Here is a 26,550-nt window from a genome sequence, read left to right on the forward strand (position 1 = left end):
CATGGCTGTTCGTACGCATGCGTCATACAGTCTGCCTTTTACTCTGAGTGAGAGTCCCTTTGTCGCCAGCAGGGGTAAGAGCTCTCTAAACTTTGCCCAGGCTATTCTTATTCTAGCAGCTACACTTTCAGCGCACCCACCCCCACTACTAACTTGGTCGCCCAGATAGCGGGAGCTATCGACTACCTCTAGTTTTTCACCCTGGAATGAGATAGAAGTTGTTTCCTGTTTGTTTACAGTCTTTATTGCACCTGAACATCTGCCACAAACAAAAACTCACTTGCTAGTTAACCTGCCTTTGATGTTGCTGCACCTCTTATGTGTCCATAGCTTGCACCGGGTACATCTTATAGAGTTACTACCTACTCCTTTTCTACATACTGAGCAGGGCCATCTACCTGAAGGGGTTTGTGTTTTGTCTATCTTCCTACTTATTAGGACTTTGGTTTTAGCTAGGTTGACTCTAAGGCCCTTCGATTCTAGTCCTTGCTTCAACACCTGAAACTTCTCCTCTAGTTCTGATAGTGACTCCGCAATTAGTGCAAGGTCATCAGCATAGAGGAGCTCCCAGGGGCAACCTGTCTTGAACTCCTCTGTGATTGCCTGGAAGACTATGATAAATAAGAGGGGGATGAGGACGGAACCTTGGTGGACCCCTACCTCTACCCTGAATTCATTGCTGTACTCATTTCCAACCCTCACCTTACTGGCAGCATCTCTGTACATGGCTCGCACAGCTCTCACTAACCATTCTTCTATCCCAAGTTTCCTCATTGACCACCAGATAAGGGATCGGGGGACCCTGTCAAAGGCTTTCTCCATGTCAACGAAAGCCAGGTACAGAGGTTTATCCTTAGCTAGGTATTTCTCCTGCAACTGTCTCACTAGAATAAGGCATCAGTAGTGCTTTTGCCTGGCACGAACCCAAACTGCATCTCATCTAAATTGATTCGCTCCCTAATTAGTTGGGCTATGACCCTCTCTGTAACTTTCATAACCTGATCTAACAGCTTGATGCCTCTGTAATTATTTGTATCTAAAGCGTCACCTTTACCTTTGTAGCAGTTGACTATGATGCTGCTACACCAGTCATTGGGTATGACTCCTTCGTGTATCACCTGGTTCGTAATACGGGTGACTAGGCTATAGCCAACACTGCCAGATATTTTGAGCATCTCTGCAGTGATTCCTGATGGGCCGGGGGCTTTCCCGGCCTTCATACTCTTAATTGCTTTATCTACCCTGGTACTATCAACTCGGATAGCTGGTCCCTCTATTGGGTCGACATACGGCAGGCTCTCTTTCTCCCATTCATTCTCTTTATTAAGCAATCTATCGTAGTGGCATCTCCAAACCTCTTTCTTTGCATATATATGTGTGTGTGTGTGTGTGTGTGTGTGTGTGTGTGTGTGTGTATATATATATATATATGTATGTATGCATGTATATATGTATGCCTGTATATATGAGTTAATAGTTTCAGTATTAATAGTGAAACTATTAAAGTGTCAGTATCTGACATTACAATAGAGAGACGTTATTGTTTCACTTTTGACACATAATACTGAAATAGTGGAAGAGATAAGAAATAGTTGGCTCGCATTAGGCAAGAATTTGAAAATTCTTTTGGCCCATGACACTGCATAAACCCTAAGAAAGGCATGTGTAAAATTTGAATGAAATCGGTTTTGTAGTTCTCGAGTTTTAGGGATTCACACAGACAGACAGACACACACATTCTCATCTTTATATATATAGACATGCATACATACAAACACACACACAGGAGTGGGGTTAAATAATGCAAGAAAGAAACATAGGTAGAAAGAGGAAAAATAAAAACAAAAGGGAGAAATACATTAAGAAAGAGAAAGAGCAGAAAAGACTGAGAAAAGAAAGAAAAAGAGAGATGAGTATCAATGATAAAGAGAGAGTTTATGTAACGGTGAGGAGAAGTGAATGGAAAAAGTTGGAAAAGGAAAGAAAGACAATGGACTGATGAGGTGTGTGTGTGAGAGAGAGGGGGAGAGGGGGGAGAAAGAGAAGTGAAGGGGGATACATACAGTTCCTTGAAGGGCATCTTTGATGTGTTCATGAACCTTCCTCTTCTTTAATTCCTCCTTTGTGAAGTCAGAATAATTCTCTGAACAGTACTTAGCATCCTGAACATACTGACTGCTTTTAAACCATTCTTCATCAGAATGTTCCACGTAAAAGCTAAAGTCTAGGTGTTTATAGGAAGACACAAAAGGAAAGGTGGTTACACACAGCATGATGAGCATCAACAGGAAATTCAGTGTGACCAACCATCGCAGGAAATGGAAAAATGACACCATTGCATTACCGTATTCACCTGCAAAGATGGAAATTGATAAGCAACAATAAGACTTTCTTACAAAAGTACAAGACTTGAAATTTTATTAAACTGCCTCCCAGTACTTGATTAGTTATTTTATTAACCCTGGAAAGATGGTTTCTAATACAGGCACAATGGCAGTAATTTTTGAGGAGAGGGGATTAGTTAATTACTTCAACTTCAATAATTGACAGGCACTTCATGTTACCAATCCTGAAAAGATGAATGGCAAAGTTGTTCCTGAAGAAATTTGAACTCAAAATATAAAGGGCTCAAAATTAAGATGCTATTTGGAGTAGTTGACACAAGGCAGTGAGCACAAACATTGCTGTTAACTTCTGTTTTGTTTCAACCCTACTTAAATGAAAATGGATATCACCCCATTGACTGGTACTGTAACTAAACAGTGTCAGGTATTCAATCATCTGCTCTTATCTTGATTCTACTATTCTACTAGTTTCTAAAGTTGACAGAGAACCACTTCTTTTTTTTTTTGGTGGGGCGAAGAAATAGTTGATTATATCCAACCTAGTTATTCACTTGTACTTTACTTTATCAATCTTGGAAGGATGAATGGTCAAATTGACACCAGTGAGCTTTGAACACACAATGTAAAAGAATGTTATTTAACCTTTAGCACACTTTAGGTGCATCATGTCACCACATGAGTTTTCTCTCCTGTAGTAACAAGGCAATGGCAGGGGAAACTATTCTAGAGAAAATGCATTGTGCTAAAAGTTAATACAGCAAGATATTTTCCATTGTTCTACAGATTCACTGTCTTAATAATTATAATAATAATCCTTTCTACTATAGACACAAGGCTTGAAATATTGGAGGCGGGGATAGCCAATTACATTGACCCTGTACTCAATTGACACTTACCAACCTTGAAAGGATGAAGGGCAAAACTGATCTTGGTAGAATTTGAACTCAGAATGTAAAGACAGACAAAATGCCATCAAGTGCTATATCTGGTATGCGAACGATTCTGCCAGCTCAAATAATGATGGTTTCAAATTTTTGCACAAAGGCATTAACTTTAGGGAGAGGAAATTAGTTGACTTCACGAACCTAAGGACTTGAATGGTACTATATTTTATCTACTCTGGAGAATGAAAGGCAAAAACTGACCTTGGTAAAATTAACTTATTTCATTGACCCTAAAAGGATGAAAGGCAAAGTTGACCTCAATGGAATATGAACTCAGAATGCAAAGCCAGAAGAAATGCTGCTAAGCATTTTGTAGGCATGAGGATAGCTGCCTGAAAAAGTGCCACACCCTAACAGTTGAGGGAACCCGTGGAAGAGGTAGGCCCAGGAAGACCTGGGCTGAGGTGGTGAGGCAAGACCTTCGTACATTGGGCCTCACCGAGGCGATGACTACTGACCGAGACCTTTGGAAATGTGCTGTGTGTGAGAAGACCCGGCAAGCCAAGTAAGATCGTTGCCAGTGCCCCTGGACTGGCTCTTGTGCTGGTGGCACATAAGATGCACCATTTTGAGCGTGGCCGTTGCCAGTACCGCCTGACTGGCTTCCGTAGGATTTTCGAGCGAGATCGTTGCCAGTGCCCCTGGACTGGCTTGTGTGGGTGGCACATAAAAGACACCATTTCGAGCGTGGCCGTTGCCAGTACCGCCTGACTGGCTTCCGTAGGATTTTCGAGCGAGATCGTTGCCAGTGCCCCTGGACTGGCTTGTGCGGGTGGCACATAAAAGACACCATTTCGAGCGTGGCCGTTGCCAGTACCGCCTGACTGGCTTCCGTAGGATTTTCGAGCGAGATCGTTGCCAGTGCCCCTGGACTGGCTTGTGCGGGTGGCACATAAAAGACACCATTTCGAGCGTGGCTGTTGCCAGTATCGCCTGACTGGCCTTTGTGCAGGTGACACGTAAAAGCACCCACTACACTCTCTGAGTGGTTGGCGTTAGGAAGGGCATCCAGCTGTAGAAACTCTGCCAAATTTAGATTGGAGCCTGGTGTTGCCATCCGGTTTCACCAGTCCTCAGTCAAATCGTCCAATCCATGCTAGCATGGAAAGCGGACGTTAAACGATGATGATGATGATGATGATGATGCTACCACCTTTGCAATGAAAAAAAAAATAATGATAATAATAATCCTCTCTACAAAAGGCACAAGGCCTGAAATTTAGGTGAGAGTGATAGTCAATTACATCAACCCAAGTGTTTCACTGGTCCTTAATTTATCGATACTGAAAGGATGAAAGCCAAAGTTGACCTCTGCAGAATTTGAACACAGAATGTAGCGATCAGCGAAGTACCACTAAGCATTTCGTCCAATGTGCTAACGATTCTGCCAGTTCACCACCACCACCACCACCACCACCACCACCACCACCAGCAGCAGCAGCAGCAACTAGTAGTACTCATGAAAATTCCATTGTTTTTTTAAAAATTGTTTGATGAACTTGTATGTTTTTCTGAAACATTTGGTTCTGGAGATGTAAAAATCTACATAGGGTTTCTACTTCCTATCTCTTTCTTTAACTAACTACACAACATAATAGCAATACTTTTGTCTTACCTCACAGTACTAACATACTCTCTGTTTGGGGGAGGGGACTAATCGATTACATCAATCCCAATGTTTCACTGGAGTCTAATTTATCAGTGAGGCAATTGTAGGAGAAATACCTGGCCAAAAATAAACCTCTGTATCTGACTTTTGTTGACATGGAGAAAGCCTTTGACAGGGTTCCCTGCTTCCTTATCTGGTGGAAAATGTAGAAGCTAGGAACAGATGAGTGGTTAGTGAGAACTGTACAAACCATGTACAGGGATGCTGTCAATAAGGTGAGAGTTGCCAATGAGTATAGGAATGTGAATGTGTGCTCTTCTTTGCTGTCACGTCTCACAAATAAACCTTTTTTTGAACCAAATAGTGACAGGTGATGAAAAATGGGTTCTCTATAAAAATATCAAGCACCAAAGACAGTGGGTAGGGAAAAGAAAAACACTGGCACCCGAGGCTGAAGAAGGTCTTCACCCACGTAAGGTGTTATTATCTGTTTGGTGGGATATGAAAGGTGTAGTCCACTTTGAACTTTTAAACCCAAACCAAACGATAACAAAGGAGATCTACTGTGAGCAGTTTGAGCAGATTAAGTCAGCACTAGAAGAAAAACAACCATCTTTGGTTTCAAGACAAAATGTGTTCTTCCATCAGGATAATGGTTGGCCACATACAGTGATGACGACATTTCAGAGAGGCTGGAGCAGTTTAAATGGGAAACGATGCCCCCACCCACCATATTCACCAGACATTGCCCCATCTGATTATCATTTATTCCACAGACTTCAAAATCATTTGGATGGAAAAGAATATGAATTCTGTAGAGAGGTCAGAACAGTACTGGAGGAGTATTTTTCATCACGGACAAGTGAATTTTGGAAAGAGAGGCCGTGCAAGTCTACCAGATAGATGGAAGAGCATTGTAGAAAATGAAGGAGAGTATATTTTAGATTAAAAAATAACTTTGTTTATCTTAATTTTGAAAAATAAAAGAAATATGAAAAAACGTATTATTTATGAGATGATCCAATACAACTGAATGCTCCAGTAACCAATTTTTTAAAAATGTTTGGTGTTGAAAATCATCATAATGGTAATCACTTTAAATTTAGTGTAATGACATAGTTTTACTAATATTCTACCTTTTGCATGTTATTTACATTTTGAAGTGTTTTTGTGTCATAACTTCTTTGCATAGTCTTTGGCACTATAAATGTGTAATTCTTCTATTAACTGTTAATTTGATTTTCAAGGAACACTGAATATTAGTTCATCTTTGTTCTTTTCATTTTCTTTGTTATTTTCTTGAAGAGAGATTTTGTTGTAATTTCAAAGAAATTGTTCGTCCTCACCTGTTTTCATGGTTTGTTTTACGCTGAGTTTTCTTTTCAGTAATTTTTTTTTCTTTTCTATTTTCTCTAAATTGTAAATTTTCATCTACAGTTATTTCTTTCTCATTGCATCATAATGGCATGATACTACAGATTGGCACTAATAGGAAATAAGGTGTTTGCTTTTTATCTATTCTGACACTCGGTATAAAGGTATATCAATTACCACTCCCAAAGTTTTGGCTGATGGTACTTAGGAAACTGGCATTTGTTGCTCTTGCTATTGCTGTTGATCTTCAGTATTTTTGTTTTCCTTCTTTTTTTTTGTGCTTGTTTGTTTAATTTTACCAGTTCTTTTGTGCATCCAGCTCTGAGATAACTTTTACCCTGACAAATGCAGCAGCTATGTTTTCTGCCCTGCTGGTGGCATGTAAAAAGCACCATCCAAATGTGGCCAATGCCAGTATCACCTGACTGGCTCCTGTGCCAGTGGTACGTAAAAAGCACCCACTACACTCTTGGAGTGGTTGACGTTAGATCAGAGCTGCTGGCTCTCCTGACCTCAATCAAACCATCCAACCCATGCCAGCATGGAAAACAGACGTTGAATGATGATGATTTGTCTTCACATCTACAGGAACAACAATTCTGGTGTGGCTTTGCAGCCTTCAAGGGTTGTTTGAACTTGCAAATACGTTTTGATGCCCCTTGATCATGTGTCACCTTTCATTTAGTCCTGTTTTGACTGCTTATGCAACTGTGATACAAAAGTGGCTGCTAAGGTACATCATTGCTGATGTTTTATATTGTTAGTCTTGTATTTCTTTGACCCTTGTACAGTCAGATGTATGTCTGACAATTTCAGCCTATGTTTTAGCTTAGTCTTCAGCAAATAGTGCCATAATTTTTATCTTTTTTCTATTGAAAAGATATTTCCTATGTCCTGGAAAACTTGTACTACATGACATGAGAGAAAATTTAGTCCACTCTATCCTTTAATAAGCTAAGGTATAGCATTTTTCTTTTTACTCTCTCCAGCAGCAAAAAATGCTGCCTAGTTTTACAAAATTCTCCCACATATTTTTTCTGATAACTGTAATTGGTCTAATAATTTTATTTGTTCAGCTTGTGTTAAGGAAAAATTTGCCTTAACAACTACTATATGGACATACCACAGTATCTGACTTCTTGTAAGAGTCACTACCGCTGTTGTTATTACTACAATGGCTATCTTTAAAACTACTTATTTGCGTGTTTGGGATATTTTCTTCTGTTAACAATTCACTAAACAGTTCATTCTCTCCTTTTTGTGCATTTAGTCATATGTTTTGATTTTGCAGTGTTTTATTATTTTTTTTTTGCAATTGTTGTGTTCAGTCATTTAGCATAGTTACCTATGGTAGGCATTTTGGACATAAAAATGTAAAGTATATAAATAAGATTTTTAGAGTTTGTGAAATAAATCTTTCTTTTTTCTTTGTTGTTGTTGTCTAGCTCTGAGTAACAAGGGAAGACATTTCTTAGACAATTATAGTTCTTTATACAAGTGCACTAAAGAAATTTTCATTTAGTAATGCTTGAATAAGTCGTATTTCAAGAAAAGAAGTAAATTACACTATGGAAGTCAAATATCATCATCATCATCATATGTGCTAAAGACACTTATTTCAAGGGCAACTCCTGGAAAGGAATAACATACATATAGACAAGTGTACCATCATCAAAGAATTAAATCTCTCCAAAAATTACAAATATTTAGGTATAAGTGAAGGGGATAGCATCCAGCACTCACAAATGCATGAGAAAATATGGAAGGAATATCATCATAGAATTGGAGTCATCCTAAAGAACAAACTTAATGCAAGAAACAGGACCAATGCAATTAATACTCTAGCTATATCTGTGGTGACCTACAGCTTTAACAGTCAGTCAGTGAGATCAGTAAAACTGATTCAACAATATACAAGCTCCTCATGATGCACCATAATGCATCACCCAAAGGTAGATGTAGACAGATTATACATCCCATGAAAGAATGGAGGATGTGAACTGATGTAGCTTCAACTGCCTCTAAAGATAGCAACTGTACGGTTAGACACCTATCTAAAGAACACCAATGACTGGAAGTTTAAACTTGTCTGCAAATATGAAAGTTCAAAAAAAAAAAATGGTATTCAAGGTGGTTCCCCAGCATGGCCACAGTCTAATGACAGAAACAAGTAAAAAAAAATTAAATAAATATTAGAAGAAGCAAAGAAGTATGTACAGGAACTGAGGATTAACAAGACTGAGGTGCATCTAGATGAAACAGAAGAGCTGTGAAACACATGGAAAAACAAGGCATTGCATGGCAAGTACACTACAAGGGCCAGTGATCCTGATGTAAATATATATATGACCATTCAATGGTTAGCTGCATCTGGACAGAAGACTTCATTATAGCAGCTCAGGATCGGTGTCTGCACACCGGAAACTATCAAGCAAGCATTCTTTAAAATGGTGCTGATCCTGCTTGAGGCTTTTGTGGTGCTGCCAGGGAAATAATTCATCATTTCTTCATTGGATGCTCTATGCTAGCCTCAAATGAATATATTAATCACCATAAGCTTGGCAGTATTTGCACTGCTTGGCAGTATATGCCATAAATTTGGACTCACAAATGAGAAGAACTGGTGAGAAGATAAGCCTGCCAAAGTAGAAGAAAATAAAGACATCACTGTTCTTTGGGACTTTATTATCCAAACCGATCATGCTATACAAGCAAATAGGCTAGATATAGTAAAAAACCACATTGACAAACTATGCCAACTCATAGATAACTCTATCCCAGTGCTCAACTGGTGCATATTTTATCAACCCTGAAAGGATGAAAGGCAAAGTCAACCATGACAGAATTTGAACTCCAACCATAAAGACAGACAAAATGATGCTAAGTATTTTGTCCAGCACAGTAACAATCCTGCCAGCTCACCACCTTAATAAATAATGATGATGATGATGTGGAAGAGGAGGAAGCATTTTCTTGTGCCAAATTTACAGAAGACAAAGAACAAACACAACATATTTAGAGGAATGTCTCTGAAGAATTTTAAGCATTACCTTTGATGGCTTTAATAGAATTTGACCAGAGGCCCCATGTCTTCATACTGTTTCGTACATCTGCTTTAAAGTGATTCCATTTCTAGATTGAACAGACGTGCGAGGAAAGAGAAAATAAAGGAAAAATAAATAGTAAATATGTATTCTGAACATATCGCTTCAGGTTCAGTTCCACTGAGCAGCATCTTGGGTAAGCATCTCTTACTATAATCTCAGGCCAATGGAAACTGAAAGAAGCCAGTGACTCATTATATATATATATATATATATATATATACACACACACACACACACACACACCATATATAACTGATACACCTGCTTGTTCCTTCATCCGTCTTTTGTTTTCTATAAATTTGAATTGTATATACATGCATAAATATACATACACACATACATATACATACATATATATATAAATGGGGAGAGAGAGGGGGGACAGACAGACATCTACTGGATTCTCATGTTGATTTCATATGAGGAGACAACTTGAAACTATATGGTTGGAAGTGAATTTCTTAACGACACAGCCATTATACACAAATCCTCAGTCATCTGCTGAACATGGACCAGGAAGTCTCTTACAACAATCAAATTGTAAGCATTATATATCTATGCACACAAAGACTACATTGGAAAGAATACATTGTATATCTATACATACAAAGGATATATTGAGAAGGATATATTGTATATCAATATACATGAAGGATACATTGGAAAGGATATATATTATGAAGCTGACTAATAAGCAACAATAACAGACTTCTTGTATGTATGATTACAAGATGAGGACTTAGCCATGGTAGTTGTTTTGATTCAGGTTATTTTGTTCTGGATTGGAAACTAATGTATGTATATGCACACACACGTATCATGTAAGGTCACTCTTGTGTTACTGATAACGTGTAACCTGGTGCAACCTGTTGTATGGTCAGACTAAACTGGCAAACCCACCAAGCTTGCTTGGTGAAAAGAGTGATTTTTAGACACCCTGTGGATGAAAAACAAGATTTGTCAAAAGGCAGAGAAACTGAGGAGAGTGCAAGGCCATCCAATATAGTCAAAAGTAGATAGTGCTCACTAGTCATCTAGGAAATCCATCTAGGAAATAAGAACCATTCAGTGAGGTCTTATAATCAGCTGATACTATTTTGCTCAGAAAAAAATGACATGAAGATGTTACAGTTTCATCTACAGGCGAAACTATAAAACTAACTGGAAGGAACCTGTGGTAGAGGTAGACCCAGAAGAACATAGAATGGGGTGGTGAAGCGTGATCTCCGAAAGTTAGGCCTCGCGGAGGCATGACTAGTGACTGAAACCTTTGGTGATATGCCATGCTTAAGAAGACCCATCAAGCCAAGTGAAATCGTAGTCATAGCCAACGCTGGTGTCGTGTAACTGGCACCAATGCCAGTGGCACATAAAAAGCACCATTTGAGTGTTGGGCCTCATGGAGACAATGTGACCAATACCAATGTCACATAACAGGCATCCATACTGGTGGCAAGTAAAAAGCACCATTCAAGCTCTGGGCCTCACCGAGAAAATTTGACCAATGCCAGTGTCACATAACTGGCACCCATGCTGGTGGCACTTAAAAGCACACATTACATTCCCAGAGTGGTTGGCATTAGGAAAGGTATCCAGCCATAGAAACCATGCCAAATCAGACTAGAGTCTTGTGCAGCCCCTCAGCTTACCAGCCCTGGTCAAACCATCCAACCATGCCAGCATGGACAATGGACATTAAATGATGATGATGATATATATATATATATATCATCATATTCATTTAATGGCTGTTTTCCATGCTGGCATGGGTTACATGGTTTAGCTGAAAATAGTTAAGCTGGGGAACTGCACTGAGTTTCATTTGACAAGGTATCTACAGCTGGATGCCCTTCTTAATGCCAACCACTCCAACAAGGTAGTGGGTGCTTTCTACATACCACTGGCATGGATGCCAGTTACAAAACACTGGCATCAGCCATGACTATAATCTCACTTGGTTTGACAGGTCTTCTCAAGCACAGTATATTGCCAAAGGTCTCAGTCACTATATATGTGTGTGTATATATATATATATATATATATATATATATATATATGTATGTAGGACCTTGTTTGGCCCTGCCTGCTTGAGACCCGAAACTGAATCTAGAAATTCTCCCTAGCCATACAGCCTATTGTCCTGCCAAAGAGAATGATAATCTATGTGTTTTTCACTTGACTCATGGCTTTTTCTGTGCAATGGAAAGTTCAGATAGGTAATGAATGACCTACATTAATTTAGCTACGGTCATGATGGTGTATTGATTTTCCTAGCTAGTTTGCGCAATTATAAAAACCGAAATTATGTAAGGAAAAGGCAGTGGGTGAGAGCAGGCTGACCAGCTCAAAATATGTGTCTTGACAGAACATCATAGAAGGACTACTATGGAATCCACCAGCGATATAGTTGTCTTGTCCACCTCTCTCTTACTTTCTCATTCACGCACATCCGCACATATACACACACACGCACACACCCACATACACACACACTTCTCACCAACACTACACACTCACACAGACACGCATACAATCATACACACATGGGCATAAACAACACACGCATATACAATAGCAAACGCACGCACACACACGTACACAGCAACGCACATACACACAAACACACACGCACGCACAGAAAACATACACATACACACACGCGCACATACAAAATACACACACACACACGTACACGTACCTAACACCGACAACCCCACACAAACACGAACACACACACACCCAAACAACCACCTGTTGACCTACCTACACTGTCTACAGCGTCCACTAACCAGTCCTGCTACTAATTTCTTCCACTACGTCATACACACACACACACACAAACACACTAACAGATAAACCACCAAACCATGCACACACACACACACACACACATACATACGCACACACACGTTCTGTTATCACACACACACTCGCAGACTTACGCACGCGCACCGATATTCATCTCCCTTTTTCACTCTCCTATCTTAGAAAGAACTTTTCCCCCACCACCTCCTCTTCCGGTCTTTTCATCATGTAACCTCGTGGGCATCGGTACCATTTTCCTCTTTCTCCGTTCTTCCATTCTCCGAACTTTCCATCTTTCCGACGAAGGGCTACGCCCGAAACGTCATACACTCTCTCTTTCCTTTCCTGAGCGTCCAATAATACTATCCATATCACGTCCTCACTTTGTTGTTTTTTTGTTTTTTTGTTATTGTGTTTTTGAACTATATGACGTACGCTCACACGGACCCTGGCCTTTCAACTGGATTTTATGTACCCAACCGCCGGATTACCTTGGATTACTGTTCCCGTTGGATCTGCCTTTCCTGAACCTTGATTGAACATCAGCAAAATTTGTCCGTGACTCTTACACTTTTTTCCACTTTTTTCCACTTTTTTCGACTTGTTTCACCTTTATCTGTTCTCCTTCTACCTTTCTCGTCCTTCCCTTGTCTCACCACTAATAACACCCACACCGACATTCACATCCTCTCACGATGCCTGACCTTCACTCCTTCACCCAACATCTTCAGTCCCTTCTTCGCCGTTTTCTTTCTTTTTTTCCCCCACAATGCTTGCAACCCACAAAAAACCTCTCTTACTTGCTCTTCAAAAAGACCCGCCACACTAGCCATCTCAACTTTCTCAGCCGCTGTCTCCGCCATCACGTCATACCCCGTGGCTTCCTCTTGAAATTCCACGCTCCCCCCTATTCCTCCCCCTTCATCGAACCCACCCTTGCCCGCACCTCCCGCCTCATCATCCGTGCCACCATCCGTTCCACCCGTTCCCTCCTCCACTCCATTGACCACCAACTCTCCCAAGCTTACCTCCTCCTCTCCTCCCTCTGCCCTCAACCCTTCACCCAACCTATCCTCCGCTTCCTCCTCAATCTCAATCACCAACTCCACAATTTCCTCACACACAAAAAATAAAAAACTCCACAACCTCCTCAACCCCCACCCTTCCGCACCCCTGACACCCTCCCCTTCAGCTCACCCTCCCGATTCCATGCCCCCCTCCACCGCCCATTCCACACACTCACACTCCTCCCACCCGGACATCCTAACCCCCACGCCATCACCTCCCCACACCTCCAACAACCCCAACCCCACCCAACCCCATCCCACCTCTTCTCCCCCTCCTCCTCCTCCCCCCGCTTCTACACCTCCTCCTCCCGACCCTACTCACCCTACCACCCCGCTTCCTCACACGGTTGTGACTATACCACCCAATCTCCCCCTGTCCGCCGCTGAGCGCTCGCTCCTTGGTAGGGGCCTCCGCTTCACGCCTCTCACGCCCCATTGTGACGAATTCGGGACTCGCACTGATGTCAGCCAGTTCCTGCGCCGCATCAAACTGTGCGCGTTCTTCCATACGTCAACACAGCGTCCCGACAATCGGGACTACTTCTCGGACCTGGGACGCCGCCCATCCAACTGGACGCCGCCTCCAGGCCAATTCAGTAGCCTAGACTTGTTCGTGGATGACTGTAAGGCGTTGGTCGAGCGTTTCGACTTTAAAAAAAGACCCCTCCGGGCCAATCTCACCCGGGCCGAATCGGTCGCCCTCCGCAATCTCCGCCGCCGTGACGACATCGTCATCAAGCCGGCGGACAAAGGTGGAGCAGTGGTGGTGTGGCGCACGGACCTTTACAGGAGGGAAGCGCTCAGCCAGCTTCACAATCCCCTCTTCTACCGCCTCTTCCCCTCCGACCCCACCCCCTCCTACCAACGGCTTGTGTCCTCCACAATCCATGACCTCATCTCCTCCTCTGCTCTCCCCGCTACCGCCACCAACCTCATCGTCCGCACACCTCGCACCTCCTCCATCTACTTCCTTCCCAAGATCCACAAACCTAACAACCCTGGCCGCCCCATTGTCTCTGCTTGCAATTGCCCCACCGAACTCATTTCAAAATACCTCGACCATATCCTATCCCCGTTAGTTGCTGCCCTCCCATCCCACATACACGACACCAACCACGCCCTTCGCCTCTTCAATTCCTTTTCCTTCCCTCCCGGCCCCTCACACCTCCTCTTCACCCTGGACATCAAATCCCTATACACGGTGATTCCACACAACGATGGTCTCTCAGCCCTCCAATACTTCCTTGACCGCCGCCCTGACCCCACACCTAGCACCCCTACCCTGCTTCGTCTGGCAGAACTCGTCCTCACCCTCAACTGCTTCACGTTCGCCGGAGATACCTACCAACAGTTTCTGGGGTCGCGATGGGGACGAGAATGGGGCCCAATTACGCCAACCTCTTTGTTGGTTACATTGAGGCCCAAGTATTCTCCCAATTCTCCGGTCCGACCCCGGAACTATACGGTCGCTACATAGATGACTGTATAGGAGCCACCTCCCTCTCCCGCGAACAGCTCTGCCTTTTCATCTCCTTCCTCTCCAACTTCCACCCCGCTCTTGACTTTACTTCCACCATCTCTGACACCTCTGTCAACTTCCTCGACATCTCTCTTTCCATCAACCCCCGCTCTAACTCTCTCACTACCTCCGCCTTCTTCAAACCCACTGACTCCCACCTCTACCTCAACTTCTCCTCCTCCCATCCATTCCACACCAAACGAGCCATCCCCTACTCCCAGTTCCTCCGCCTCCGACGTTTGTGCAGCCTGGACCAGGATTTCGAGACCCAGTCCCAGTATCTTGCTCGTCTGTTCATGCATCGAGGATACCCCTCCCACCTTGTCCAATCCGCCCTCGCCCGCGCTCGTCGAATCGACCGCACCACCGCCCTCTCTCCTCCCCCACACCAATCCCCTAACCGTACCCCCTTCCCACTCCGTTTCCACCCCGCCACCCTACCCCTTCATCGGAGGATCCTACGGGCCTTCCGTCGCCTCCAGCTCGATCCCACTACCCACCCCATTTTCCCCAACCCACCCCTATCCGCTTTCAAACGCGCCCGCAACCTACGCGATCTACTGGTCCGCAGTACCTTCTCCTCTTCCTCCCCACCCCCACCCGGCTCCTTCCCGTGCTCCAGATCCCGCTGTCACACCTGCCCCTTCATCACCAACACTACCTCTGTCACCGGATCGAACCTACAAACACTTCACATTCCACACAGTTTCACCTGCACCTCCTCCAACCTTATTTACTGCATCAAATGTACCCTATGCAACCAACTCTACGTGGGGCAGACGGGTCGCCGGCTGGCCGACCGTTTCACCGAACACCTAAGGGACGTTCGGCTAGGTTCGGACTCCCCTGTCGGCTGTCACTTCCAACTGCCCAACCACTCTCCCTCTAACATCTCCGTTTTTGGCCTCGCCCTGCACCATGGGTCCACTCCCTCGCGACTCCACTTGGAGCAACGCTACATTTTCAACCTTAATTCTTCTTTCCCCTTCGGACTCAACACAGCCTTCTCTTCCTTATGACTCTCCCCTTTACGTCCCTGCAACACTTTACATAATTTTTTTTTTTTTTTTTACCCCCCCCCCTCGTCCTCCTTACATTATATCCATTATTCTCTTGTTATTAGACTTACTTTTTTCTACTTTTTATCTCACCACGAGCTACACGCACAAATACCCACACACCTTACATATATACCGCCCACATACATATACCGCCCACATACATGACAAACATACATACGCGCCCTCACACACACATAGCCGAACGCACATATATACACACACACACCCATATATACGCGCACGCCTACATACACAGCCGCATACACATGCACACACATACACACAGGAGTGCACACACAAAATAACACACATACCTGGCACACATACGCACGCACACACATAAACATACACATACACACCCCTCACATACATAAAACCACACACACACACACATACACACATACACGACACACATACACATATACACACAGGCACACATACACATATACACACATGCACACACACCTCTCACATACACAATACTCACTCATATACATAACACATACGCACGCACGAAAACATACACAATATACACATACACGCACGCACAAAAAATATACACACACGCGCACACGGAAACACATACAGACATACATACACACACACACACACCCGTACCTAACACTCACAATCCCACACACACACGCACATCCGCACATATACACACACACGCACACACCCACATACACACACACTTCTCACCAACACTACACACTCACACAGACACGCATACAATCATACACACATGGGCATAAACAACACACGCATATACAATAGCAAACGCACGCACACACACGTACACAGCAACACACATACACACAAACACACACGCACGCACAGAAAACATACACATACACACACGCGCACATACAAAATACACACACACACGTACACGTACCTAACACCGACAACCCCACACAAACACGAACACACACACACCCAAACAACCACCTGTTGACCTTCTACCTACACTGTCTACAGCGTCCACTAACCAGTCCTGCTACTAATTTCTTCCACTACGTCATACACACACACACACACACACAAACACACTAACAGATAAACCACCAAACCATGCACACACACACACACACACACATACATACGCACACACACGTTCTGTTATCACACACACACTCGCAGACTTACGCACGCGCACCGATATTCATCTCCCTTTTTCACTCTCCTATCTTAGAAAGAACTTTTCCCCCACCACCTCCTCTTCCGGTCTTTTCATCATGTAACCTCGTGGGCATCGGTACCATTTTCCTCTTTCTCCGTTCTTCCATTCTCCGAACTTTCCATCTTTCCGACGAAGGGCTACGCCCGAAACGTCATACACTCTCTCTTTCCTTTCCTGAGCGTCCAATAATACTATCCATATCACGTCCTCACTTTGTTGTTTTTTTGTTTTTTTGTTATTGTGTTTTTGAACTATATATATATATATATATATATATATATAATTGAACTAAATTCGACGACTGGCACCCGTGCCAACGTCGTCTCCTTTATTGGACACGAAACTCAGCTTGCAAAGACTTATTGGGACAAGCGAAAGAGAAATTGAGATAGCACCTGTGCCCAGCGTCGCCTTTCTGGCACTTGTGCCCGTGACATGTGTAAGGATTTTCGAGCGAGATCGTTGCCAGTGCCCCTGGACTGGCTCCTGTGCGGGTGGCACATAAAATACACCATTCTGAGTGTGGCCATTGCCAGTACCGCCTGACTGGCCTTCGTAGGATTTTCGAGCGAGATCGTTGCCAGTGCCCCTGGACTGGCTCTTGTGCGGGTGGCACATAAAATACACCACTTTGAGCGTGGCCGTTGCCAGTACCGCCTGACTGGCCTTCGTGTGGGTGACACGTAAAAGCACCCACTACACTCTCTGAGTGGTTGGCGTTAGGAAGGGCAACCAGCTGTAGAAACTCTGCAAAATCAGATTGGAGCCTGGTGTTGCCATCCGGTTTCACCAGTCCGGTTTCACCAGTCCTCAGTCAAATCGTCATGGAAAGCGGATGTTAAACGATGATGATGATGATATATATATATATATATATATATATATATATATATATATATATATATACACACACACTAGACTTACTACCCAGTCTTGCCCGGTAAAGTATTTACGGAATTGTTTGCCAGTTTGTAGAATGGGAATTCACAGTAGTTATGCATGTATATATATTTAACTTAACTTCTGGAGTTATTTAATTGGAACTGTCCAAACAATAGTAATCATTCATGGGTAGAAGTCTTTTTTTAACAATTTTTATCCTGAAAATCACCTGTTACTTTTGTTTTAAAGTGAAAGAGAGAAGAAAATGAAAGTTGTATGAACGTGTATATGAAATGGACACGTGTGTGTGGGGGAGAGAGAGAGAGAGAGACTGAGAGAAAGTGAGAGAGAGAGAGACTGAGAGAAAGTGAGAGAGAGAGAGACTGAGAGAAAGTGAGAGAGAGAGAGACTGAGAGAAAGTGAGAGAGAGAGAGAGAGAGTGTGTGCCACATATGTGAAAACACAAGTTCACTCACTCACACACACACTCTCTCTCTTTCACACACACGCACACGTACATACAAAAAAAGATGTATGCATATGTATCAATGTACGTACGTATATATGACAACACACCCCTTCACTCACTGTCTCTCTTTTTCTCTCTTTCTCACACACTCATGTCCATTTCATATACACATACATACATCTTCCACTTTCCCCTCTCTTTCACTTTAAAACAAAAGTATACAAGAGCACTTAGTGAGCGCCAACCTCTGCCAAGGCAACACCAACATCCTCTCAACAATTAGCAAGAGATGATTTTTAAAATGAGAATATCTGAAATAAACTCGATTGCTCTCACAAATGAGAATACTAAAAATGAGCCCGACCACTCTCAAAAATTAAGTGAAAAACAGGAAAAATAATCCAGAATCCTTGTCCAATAGTGGATCAATCCCAGTTTGTGCCAGTCATGAGGCCTAACATCCCTGAAAGTTTCATACAAATCCATCCAGTGGTTCTTGAGATATCTTGTCCACAGACAGACAAACAAACAAACAAACAAACACAACTGAAAACAATACCTCCGCCTTAGTGAAGGCGAAGGTAATAAATAGAAAATTTTTATGGAAATTAATCAACTCCAGATGATGAAATCTCATTCAGTTAAAAATATTTCCAAATGATTAAAAGATTGTGTATGTCAAAAAGACAACGCATTTTTTTTTCTTAGAGAGTGTGAAGACAATGTGTATGTATATGCCACAAATAGCAAACTTGTGTTTGTGTTGATTGACACACTATGACATTCATTATATGTGTGTTGACAACATGGAAGCCATGTATTTTTTTCGTCAAGAAATAACAAAAAAACAAAAATTGTGTTTAATAGTTTAAATAGGGGTTCAAATGTCACAAAAATTTGTACTGCACTGTCGAAGGGAAGTATGAAAATAAACATGTAAAAAAAATTAGGATAAAGTATACTATTTCTGAGATATTTCAGTTACACACAGACATCCCTAGAGTTTTAGTATTATCAAGATATATATATATATATATACGTAATACAGGGTTCAGACAAGATAATGGAAATATAATTTTTATTTAACTATCTCTCTCTATTGGAATTATGACAAATTCAAAACTATTCTCACCTATATATTTTATATTTGCCTCGTACTTCATGATACAGCCTTTTGTTGTTGTTGTTTTCTTACGGGTATTTATATTGAAATATATTAAAATGTGTAACCTATCTGATTTCCAAAGAGGAAAAACTATTGGAGCATGAATGTCTAGACTTTCAGTCATTAAAACTACTAAACTGGTTAATGTTTTGAGAGGTGCAGTCTCTAAAGGCATGTTGGCATTCCAAACTAAGGAAAAACCAGTGTTACTAAGCATAATTCTATAAGGAAGGTAATGCTCAAAGAGAGGGGCCACAAAATAGTAAAACAAACCGCCTAAAAACCATCAAACTACAACAACAAAAGTAACTGGAGAGCTAAACCACCATATTGACAACCTTAGGTTAACCATAACCATGTTATGAACTCCACAAAACTGAATACCATAGGAAGACTGAAATTGCTAAACCTCTCCTGTCTCTCATCAACATTGATCAGCAGGAAAAATAGTGTCTAGATTACCAGAAGTGGCCAAAGGCTTAATGGAACAATGACATCTCTGATGAATCCTCATTCACCCTTTTCTCCCCACTTTCTATATTAGGGTATACAAACTTGAGAAAACAGTACTCCATAACAGGAATACAGTGAAATAATTTATTATAATTGATAATTTACAATTGTTACTAAAAGATTCTCCTTTCATTTCAACAAAATTGCTATAAGAATTATGAATAAGAGTTATGAATAATTGATTTGCTTTTCACAGAATCATCTGAAAGCAGTCCGTTGTTTTCAATAGAATTGTTGGTGCATGATTGTGGTTAAGTTTACTGACATTTGGAGATCAATGTAGATGAATATATTTTAAATTATTATACCAACAATTTAAACGGGAGTTCTCAACCATTTTTTATCTATGGGCCCCTTTGATTACTATTTTATTTTAGCAGACCCCAACAACCATTCTATAGAAGTTACTATAAAACTAGTTTTATAGAAACTTCTTCAAAATTCCTATTTTGTTTTTCACACATTAACTTGTGTAGGTTGAATTGTGTAAAATATTAGTGAAAGAAACCTCGTTGTTTCTTGCAATCCATACCAATACAGACATCTAAAGCAACATTTTTTTGGGGCGGTCAAAATACTATTGTGGATCCCCAATTTACTATTTTATTACATGAACCCCTAAAAATTTTATGTGAACCCTCAGGGGCTATATAGACCCTCATTGAGAACCACTAATTTAAACACTTACACACTAATGATTTAATTATTAATATGTTTCACCTATACAATAACATAGCTATCCATCCTTAATATATTCTAGCAGATTCAAATATAAATATCCTGATCACTGTCGTATTTCATCATTGAAGAATATCTCTTCTTTTTAAACAATGTATGTTATTGAGTGTTATGAACACAACCTTCTTTAAAAAGGAAGAAATATTCTTTGATGATGAAATACAACAGCAATCACATGAGAATGAATAGATACATTATTGTTTGGAGTCTCACTGTTTGTTTGCACCTCATGAATATTATTAAAAAAAACCAAAAAAAAACAACAACAAAGGAAATGACTCGATTCTTCTTTCTTTAGGAAAATGTTTTACTTATTTGGCATTAAATTTCTGAAAATGAATAAGGATTTGTGCCAGCAATGAAACTAATTTTAATTTACATTCGAGAATGTTCTCATTGTATCATCATCACTATCATCATCATCATCATCATCATAATTTTAACAACCACTTTTCCATGCTCACATGGGTTAGACAGAATTGTTAATTACAACTAGTATTGCTTTGCCTTGGTTCCTCAGCTCCTGGTGGAGATGTGGGTATACTGTTGTGACAGATGACATGTTCAGAACATTTAAACCTAGCAGAACCCTTCCTTTCCCAGGTCTTCTCATAGCTGATTTGAGAGACAGGAGTGGAAGGGAAAGAGGTAGAAATTCAAAGAGATAAGATAGTGAGAGAAGGACGGAGAGAAAAAATGTTGAGAAAGAGAGAGCAAAAGAAGAATAAAGCCTAGTACAAGACTAATACTTTATAATTATCAACTCTTAAAAAATTAAAAGCAATGTTGATCATGCTGGAACTAATATTGCCAGGCATTCTATCTGATAACTCAACAGCACTAAGTATTACTGATACATGAATGGCTTACAGACACTACACAAGTATTTTAAAGCTATCTTCTCTGTTAAAGTAGAGATTACTCTTGTTGGCTTCAGGACAGACTTCTTCAGTTTTGCCATATCCTCAACAACTCTTTTGCCCTCTTTCTTTCTCCCATTATTTCTAACCATATATTTCTTAGTTTTCCTCTCCTTCCACATTCATTTCCATCATTCTTGTCACCCAGTTACTGTCATCTTTCCTCAGTAAAATGATCCAGCCATTTTGTCTTGTCTCTCCTCACAATATCATTCATCATGCCATCACCCCTGCAATTCACTGGTGGTTGGGTGGAATATCATGAGATTGTAGAAGACACAAATCATTCTCATTTCTGTTCTTTCAAGCTATCTCTAATAATGCCACGCAGAATCCAGTATTGTATCCCTCATTTTCTTAAAAAGTAAACTAAATGGGTTGGTGTACTGGGAAAAGCAACTGTCAGTAAAATAATACCTAAAAAAAGGGGGGACCTGTGATTGGAATGGTTACAATGGTAATTATGTATACAACATAATTAAACAATGGTTAAAAAGCCTACACCATGCATTTCAGTCTTATTTAAAATCTTTAAAGTGGAATCAATATAGCAAAAAGCTCCACCAGAAATCTTGTATTCAAGTTCCAGACTGCAACAAGACAACATAATATAGTAGATGACACAACACAGACATTTAAAATGTGAGCTACACACTACAGTGAGACACCTGGGAAATGGTAGACAACACACAGATATTGAGTATGTGATGTATACACTGCACCAAAATATTTTATATTTGAACTGTAGATAATACTTAGACAACACTTCTGCCAGTAGTTATATATCCAAAGTCCAAAGACCTTCATTTATTACAAAGATTCAATTTCAATGTTTGTAAGGAGAAGGTTGATTGCATCAACTTCTGTAAATTACAAATTCCTATTTAATTAATCCCAGAAAAATGATTCATAATAAGTGACTAAAAATTAACTTTTAATCAGATTTAATAAGGGATTAAACTGAATACAAAAATACATTTATTTCAGCGCATTGCTTTGTAAGTAATTTTGACTGTTTTAAAGATAAAAGAAATACTTGTTGAAACTGTTCCTTTATGATCTCAGTAATATTTGAACTTAGGATCCAGTCCATCACTTTATCTCTCCTCTGTACCATCTTCACTGTAAGTTCTGTTTTATGTAATTCACAGAGTAAGTACTTAACTTTTAGTTTCCAAGTATTGAACAGGTAAGGTGTAAATCTCATAAATTGGATATTTGTGCAGCCAGCTTCCCAGAGAAGCTTGACATGTTCCAGAGTAAAAATTGAGGCAATGCAAATATCAAAAAGGATATAGCCCATAAATACTCCAAACCATATTTGAATTCCTAATTCAAGTCATTAGCCTAATAACTTAATTATAGAATTAGTTTAGGTTCCTCTCTACCTAGCACAATGGAATCAACTTCAATGAATTCTTGGTACTATTTTGCTAATTATGAAAGAAGAATGTAAAGTCCTTCTTGTTGTGCCAGAACATAGATGGATGCTAAATAAACTAATTCATCATCAACTATTTATGGGCTGGACAACAGTGTAATGTTTCTCCAATCCTCTGAGACCTAGTGTTTTCAGATCACTTCTTCCCAGTTTTCCAAACCCTATGTCTGTCTATATAAGGTTTTTTTACTTCACCCAACTTACACTCTCTGTTTACACTACATGGCCATATAGCACCATCATCTCAGAGGTACGTATGCATCCAACATTAAGCTGTTTTCTCAACTTTTAATCCTCAGCATGTCTTATTAATGGACACAACACACTCAGCAGCTAAGTAGCTGGTTTCTCTTTGGCCACTACAAGTTTTCTGTGATCATTAGTTTTGCTTATTTCACAGCATCAAACATATCTCATACACTTTAACTTTCATCATGAAATGACAAGGGAAAGCTATTGACTATATTATATTGTTGTACATCTACTTAACAGTTTATTCCATTTAATTGTTGCATAATGTCAACAAAACTATTGTGAAGCATCTATGCTAGAAAAATTGGTTCAATTGATTTAATTAATCTATACTAAGAGTGACCAAATAGCATTAGAAAATGTTTTATTCATTAATCAGTTAAATAATGGCTATTTAATTACTTAAAGTACATAATCAGTGATTCTGATACATTAGTAAAATGAAAATCTAAAAAACCTAGCCCACCCTTTATAAAGTAATGCAGGTTATCAACCAAACACCTGTTCAACCTCTTGTAGTACAAAGTAGAGTATGTTTTACATATTAGTATGACTTAGTGTGTATTATGAAATATCAGTCTACTGTGATGTGAAATAAAGTAGTAGCATGTATTAGCAAATGAAGAAATTTAACTGTACAATAATTTAAAATTACAGAGAAAGTTACCTGTTTTCTTTCTTTTTTCCAAGATTGAAATTTAGACAGTTTCTTTTCCTCCTCAATATATTGCCTAAAAGAAAAAAAAAACAATGTAGTTTCTTCAAAAAGACTGTAATCAACAGGCAAACAAACAATATACTTTCTTCATCATATATGTATGTGCATGGGTGTGTGTGCATGCATGCGCACACGCCCACAGCATTAGGATGTCTTGGTTGAGAGAGGAATATAGAGGACATGCCTGTATGCATGGATGGCTATGGTTTTACTTAGCTTGACACGTCTTTTCAAGTACTGCAAACCACCAGGAATCTTGGTCTTCTGTCATCCCCTCTGAGTCCCAACATCTGTAGCTCCTTTCTCACAACTTCATTCCACATTTTCCTAAATCTAGCCCTTCTATATGTTCCCTCTACAATTAGAGATCGGCACTTCTTCATGTGACTGTCTTCATTCATATGCATTATATGGCCGTACCAGCACAGTCTTCTCTCTTACACACTACATCTGATACCTTGTATATCCAGTTTTTCTTTCAAGTCACTTACACACTGTCATAGATGCACATTGATTATTACCCAGCCAGCAGAGCATACTGGCTTTATTTCTTTCAAACCTTCACATGCCCTCAGTGGTCACAGCCCATGTCTCACAGACATGTATCATAGCAGTTCGTATAGAGGCATCATACAATCTGCCTTTCACTGTGAGGGAGTGGCCCTTTGTTACTAACAGTGGTGGTAGCTCTCTGAACTTTTCCCAGCCCATTCTTATTCTAACAGTTATGCTTTCAGAACAACGTCTACCACTGTTAAGTTGGTCATCTAAGTAACAGAAACTGTCTACTACTCCTAAGGATCCCACCTGACATTTAGGGGTTGTCTATTTTCTGTACATTACTGATATTTAATGTACCTGCACATCTGCCACATATGAAGATTACTTTCTCTTTGACAGTTGGTGTGTTTACTTTTCCGTAACTTGGTGTTTCAGCAAAGGAGACCAATAAAGAGTACTGGGGTTGATCATTCAACTAAATTATTCTTTAAGGCAGTGCTCCAGCATGGCTGCAGTCTAATGACTAAAACAAGTAAAAGATAAAAGATATATACATCATATATCATGGTGAGGACTGATCTTAGGATGTTGGGTCTCATGAAGGAAATGACAATGGACCAAGATGTTTGGTGATAAGAGGTTCTAGAGAAGACCCATCCACATCAGCGAAATTGAGTGCTAGAAGTGTTGTGTCCTACCCACATGTAACAACAAACATTTCCCACATCCTACCCCAAGAAACCGAACTACATCCCTTCTTCTAAACTGCATTTTTCTCTTCCTCACATTTCCTCATCATAAACTATGATTATCTTCCAATCCCCTTCCCTACCTTTATTGTATCACTGCTTTCCTCACACTATTTTTATACTCAGGTTTTCACCAGTCACTGCAATCACCACCCCTACTTCTGTCTTCTAGGCAATAGCTGACTGCATATATTATGACCTCTGTGCCTCACTTTTCCTTACTCTTCCATCACATCTATGTTCTAATCCTTGTTACTTGTGAGTATACTCTGGAACTTCAGCTCTCTCCTGCACTTTTGCTATTTCCCCACTCTCTCTCTCTTTCCCTTGCTCTTCCCTCTGGCTGGGTAGCCATGTATCTCCTCTACAGCAGCACACCTATTTCTGCCTTCATTCTTGGTCACTCTCTCCTTCTCTTGTTTTTCCTCTGACTAGGTAACCAAGTATCTCCTTTACAACAGCACACCTGTTTCTGTCCTCTTTTTTTGTATCTCTCTCTCTTCCTCACTTTCTTTTCTCTCTTTCTCTCTCTCTCTGGGTAACCATGTACCTCCTCTATAGCAAGACACCTATTTCTGCCTCTCTCTTTCTCTATCACACTCTCACCTTTCATCATCTAACACAAAATCACCACTCCAATGCCCCCTCCATTATAGCAAGACACCTGTTTCTGCCTCTCTGTCACACTCTAACCTTTTATCCTCTAACACAAGTTCCCCATCCTCAAATACCCCTGCCCCTGTAAAAAATTCCTAGTCTTGTGTGTGTGTGGGGGGGAACACAGACACAAAGAAACACACACATATATATACATACCCTTCCAGCATAGACTAGTCATTAGTAACTTTAGACTCCAGGCCAGAAGGATGCCAAGAAGCACACCAATTTGGAAAAGAAGGATTTGAAAGCTTAAAGACTCTTCATACGGTTAGAGATTTAGGGACAATCTAATTGAGAAATTTGATGGAAGGGAGGAGGAGCTACAGACTTGTGACACAGAGAGCAACTCGGAGTTCTTGTGGAACAGCTTGCTGAGTTCCACAGACTAAATCTGCGGGTGATGCAAAGTCCCTTCCAAATGTAGGGTAATGTGGTGGTGGAATGATACTGAAGACAGGGCCATTAAGACCAAAGAAACAGGCCTGGAAGAGTGGGGGGTAGCAGGGAACTGTATCAGATACCCAGAAG

General features: G+C 40.7%; 1 protein-coding gene and 1 long non-coding RNA gene across 4 annotated transcripts in view; both read right to left on the bottom strand.

The window, feature by feature from the left end:
- Positions 1-26,550, bottom strand: part of LOC106879344 (transmembrane channel-like protein 7) — a 148,603-nt gene that overhangs the window by 58,485 nt on the left and 63,568 nt on the right. For all 3 annotated transcript variants that reach the window (XM_052969567.2, XM_089355122.1, XM_089355123.1), the window contains exons 3-5: positions 24,062-24,125; positions 9,323-9,404; positions 2,064-2,353 (exon numbers count right to left, since the gene is read on the bottom strand). In XM_052969567.2, the coding sequence (XP_052825527.2) occupies positions 2,064-2,353; positions 9,323-9,404; positions 24,062-24,125 (436 nt within the window). The remainder of the gene's footprint in view (positions 1-2,063; positions 2,354-9,322; positions 9,405-24,061; positions 24,126-26,550) is intronic.
- LOC149134646 (uncharacterized) lies at positions 12,568-13,331 on the bottom strand. The gene is made up of 2 exons (XR_016242599.1): positions 13,131-13,331; positions 12,568-13,097 (listed from the first exon to the last, which is right to left on the bottom strand). It is a non-coding gene; the product is annotated as an uncharacterized LOC149134646 (long non-coding RNA).

Source organism: Octopus bimaculoides, chromosome 7 (genome assembly GCF_046866305.1).
Source record: "Octopus bimaculoides isolate indiv1 chromosome 7, ASM4686630v1, whole genome shotgun sequence".
Lineage (NCBI taxonomy): Eukaryota > Metazoa > Mollusca > Cephalopoda > Octopoda > Octopodidae > Octopus > Octopus bimaculoides.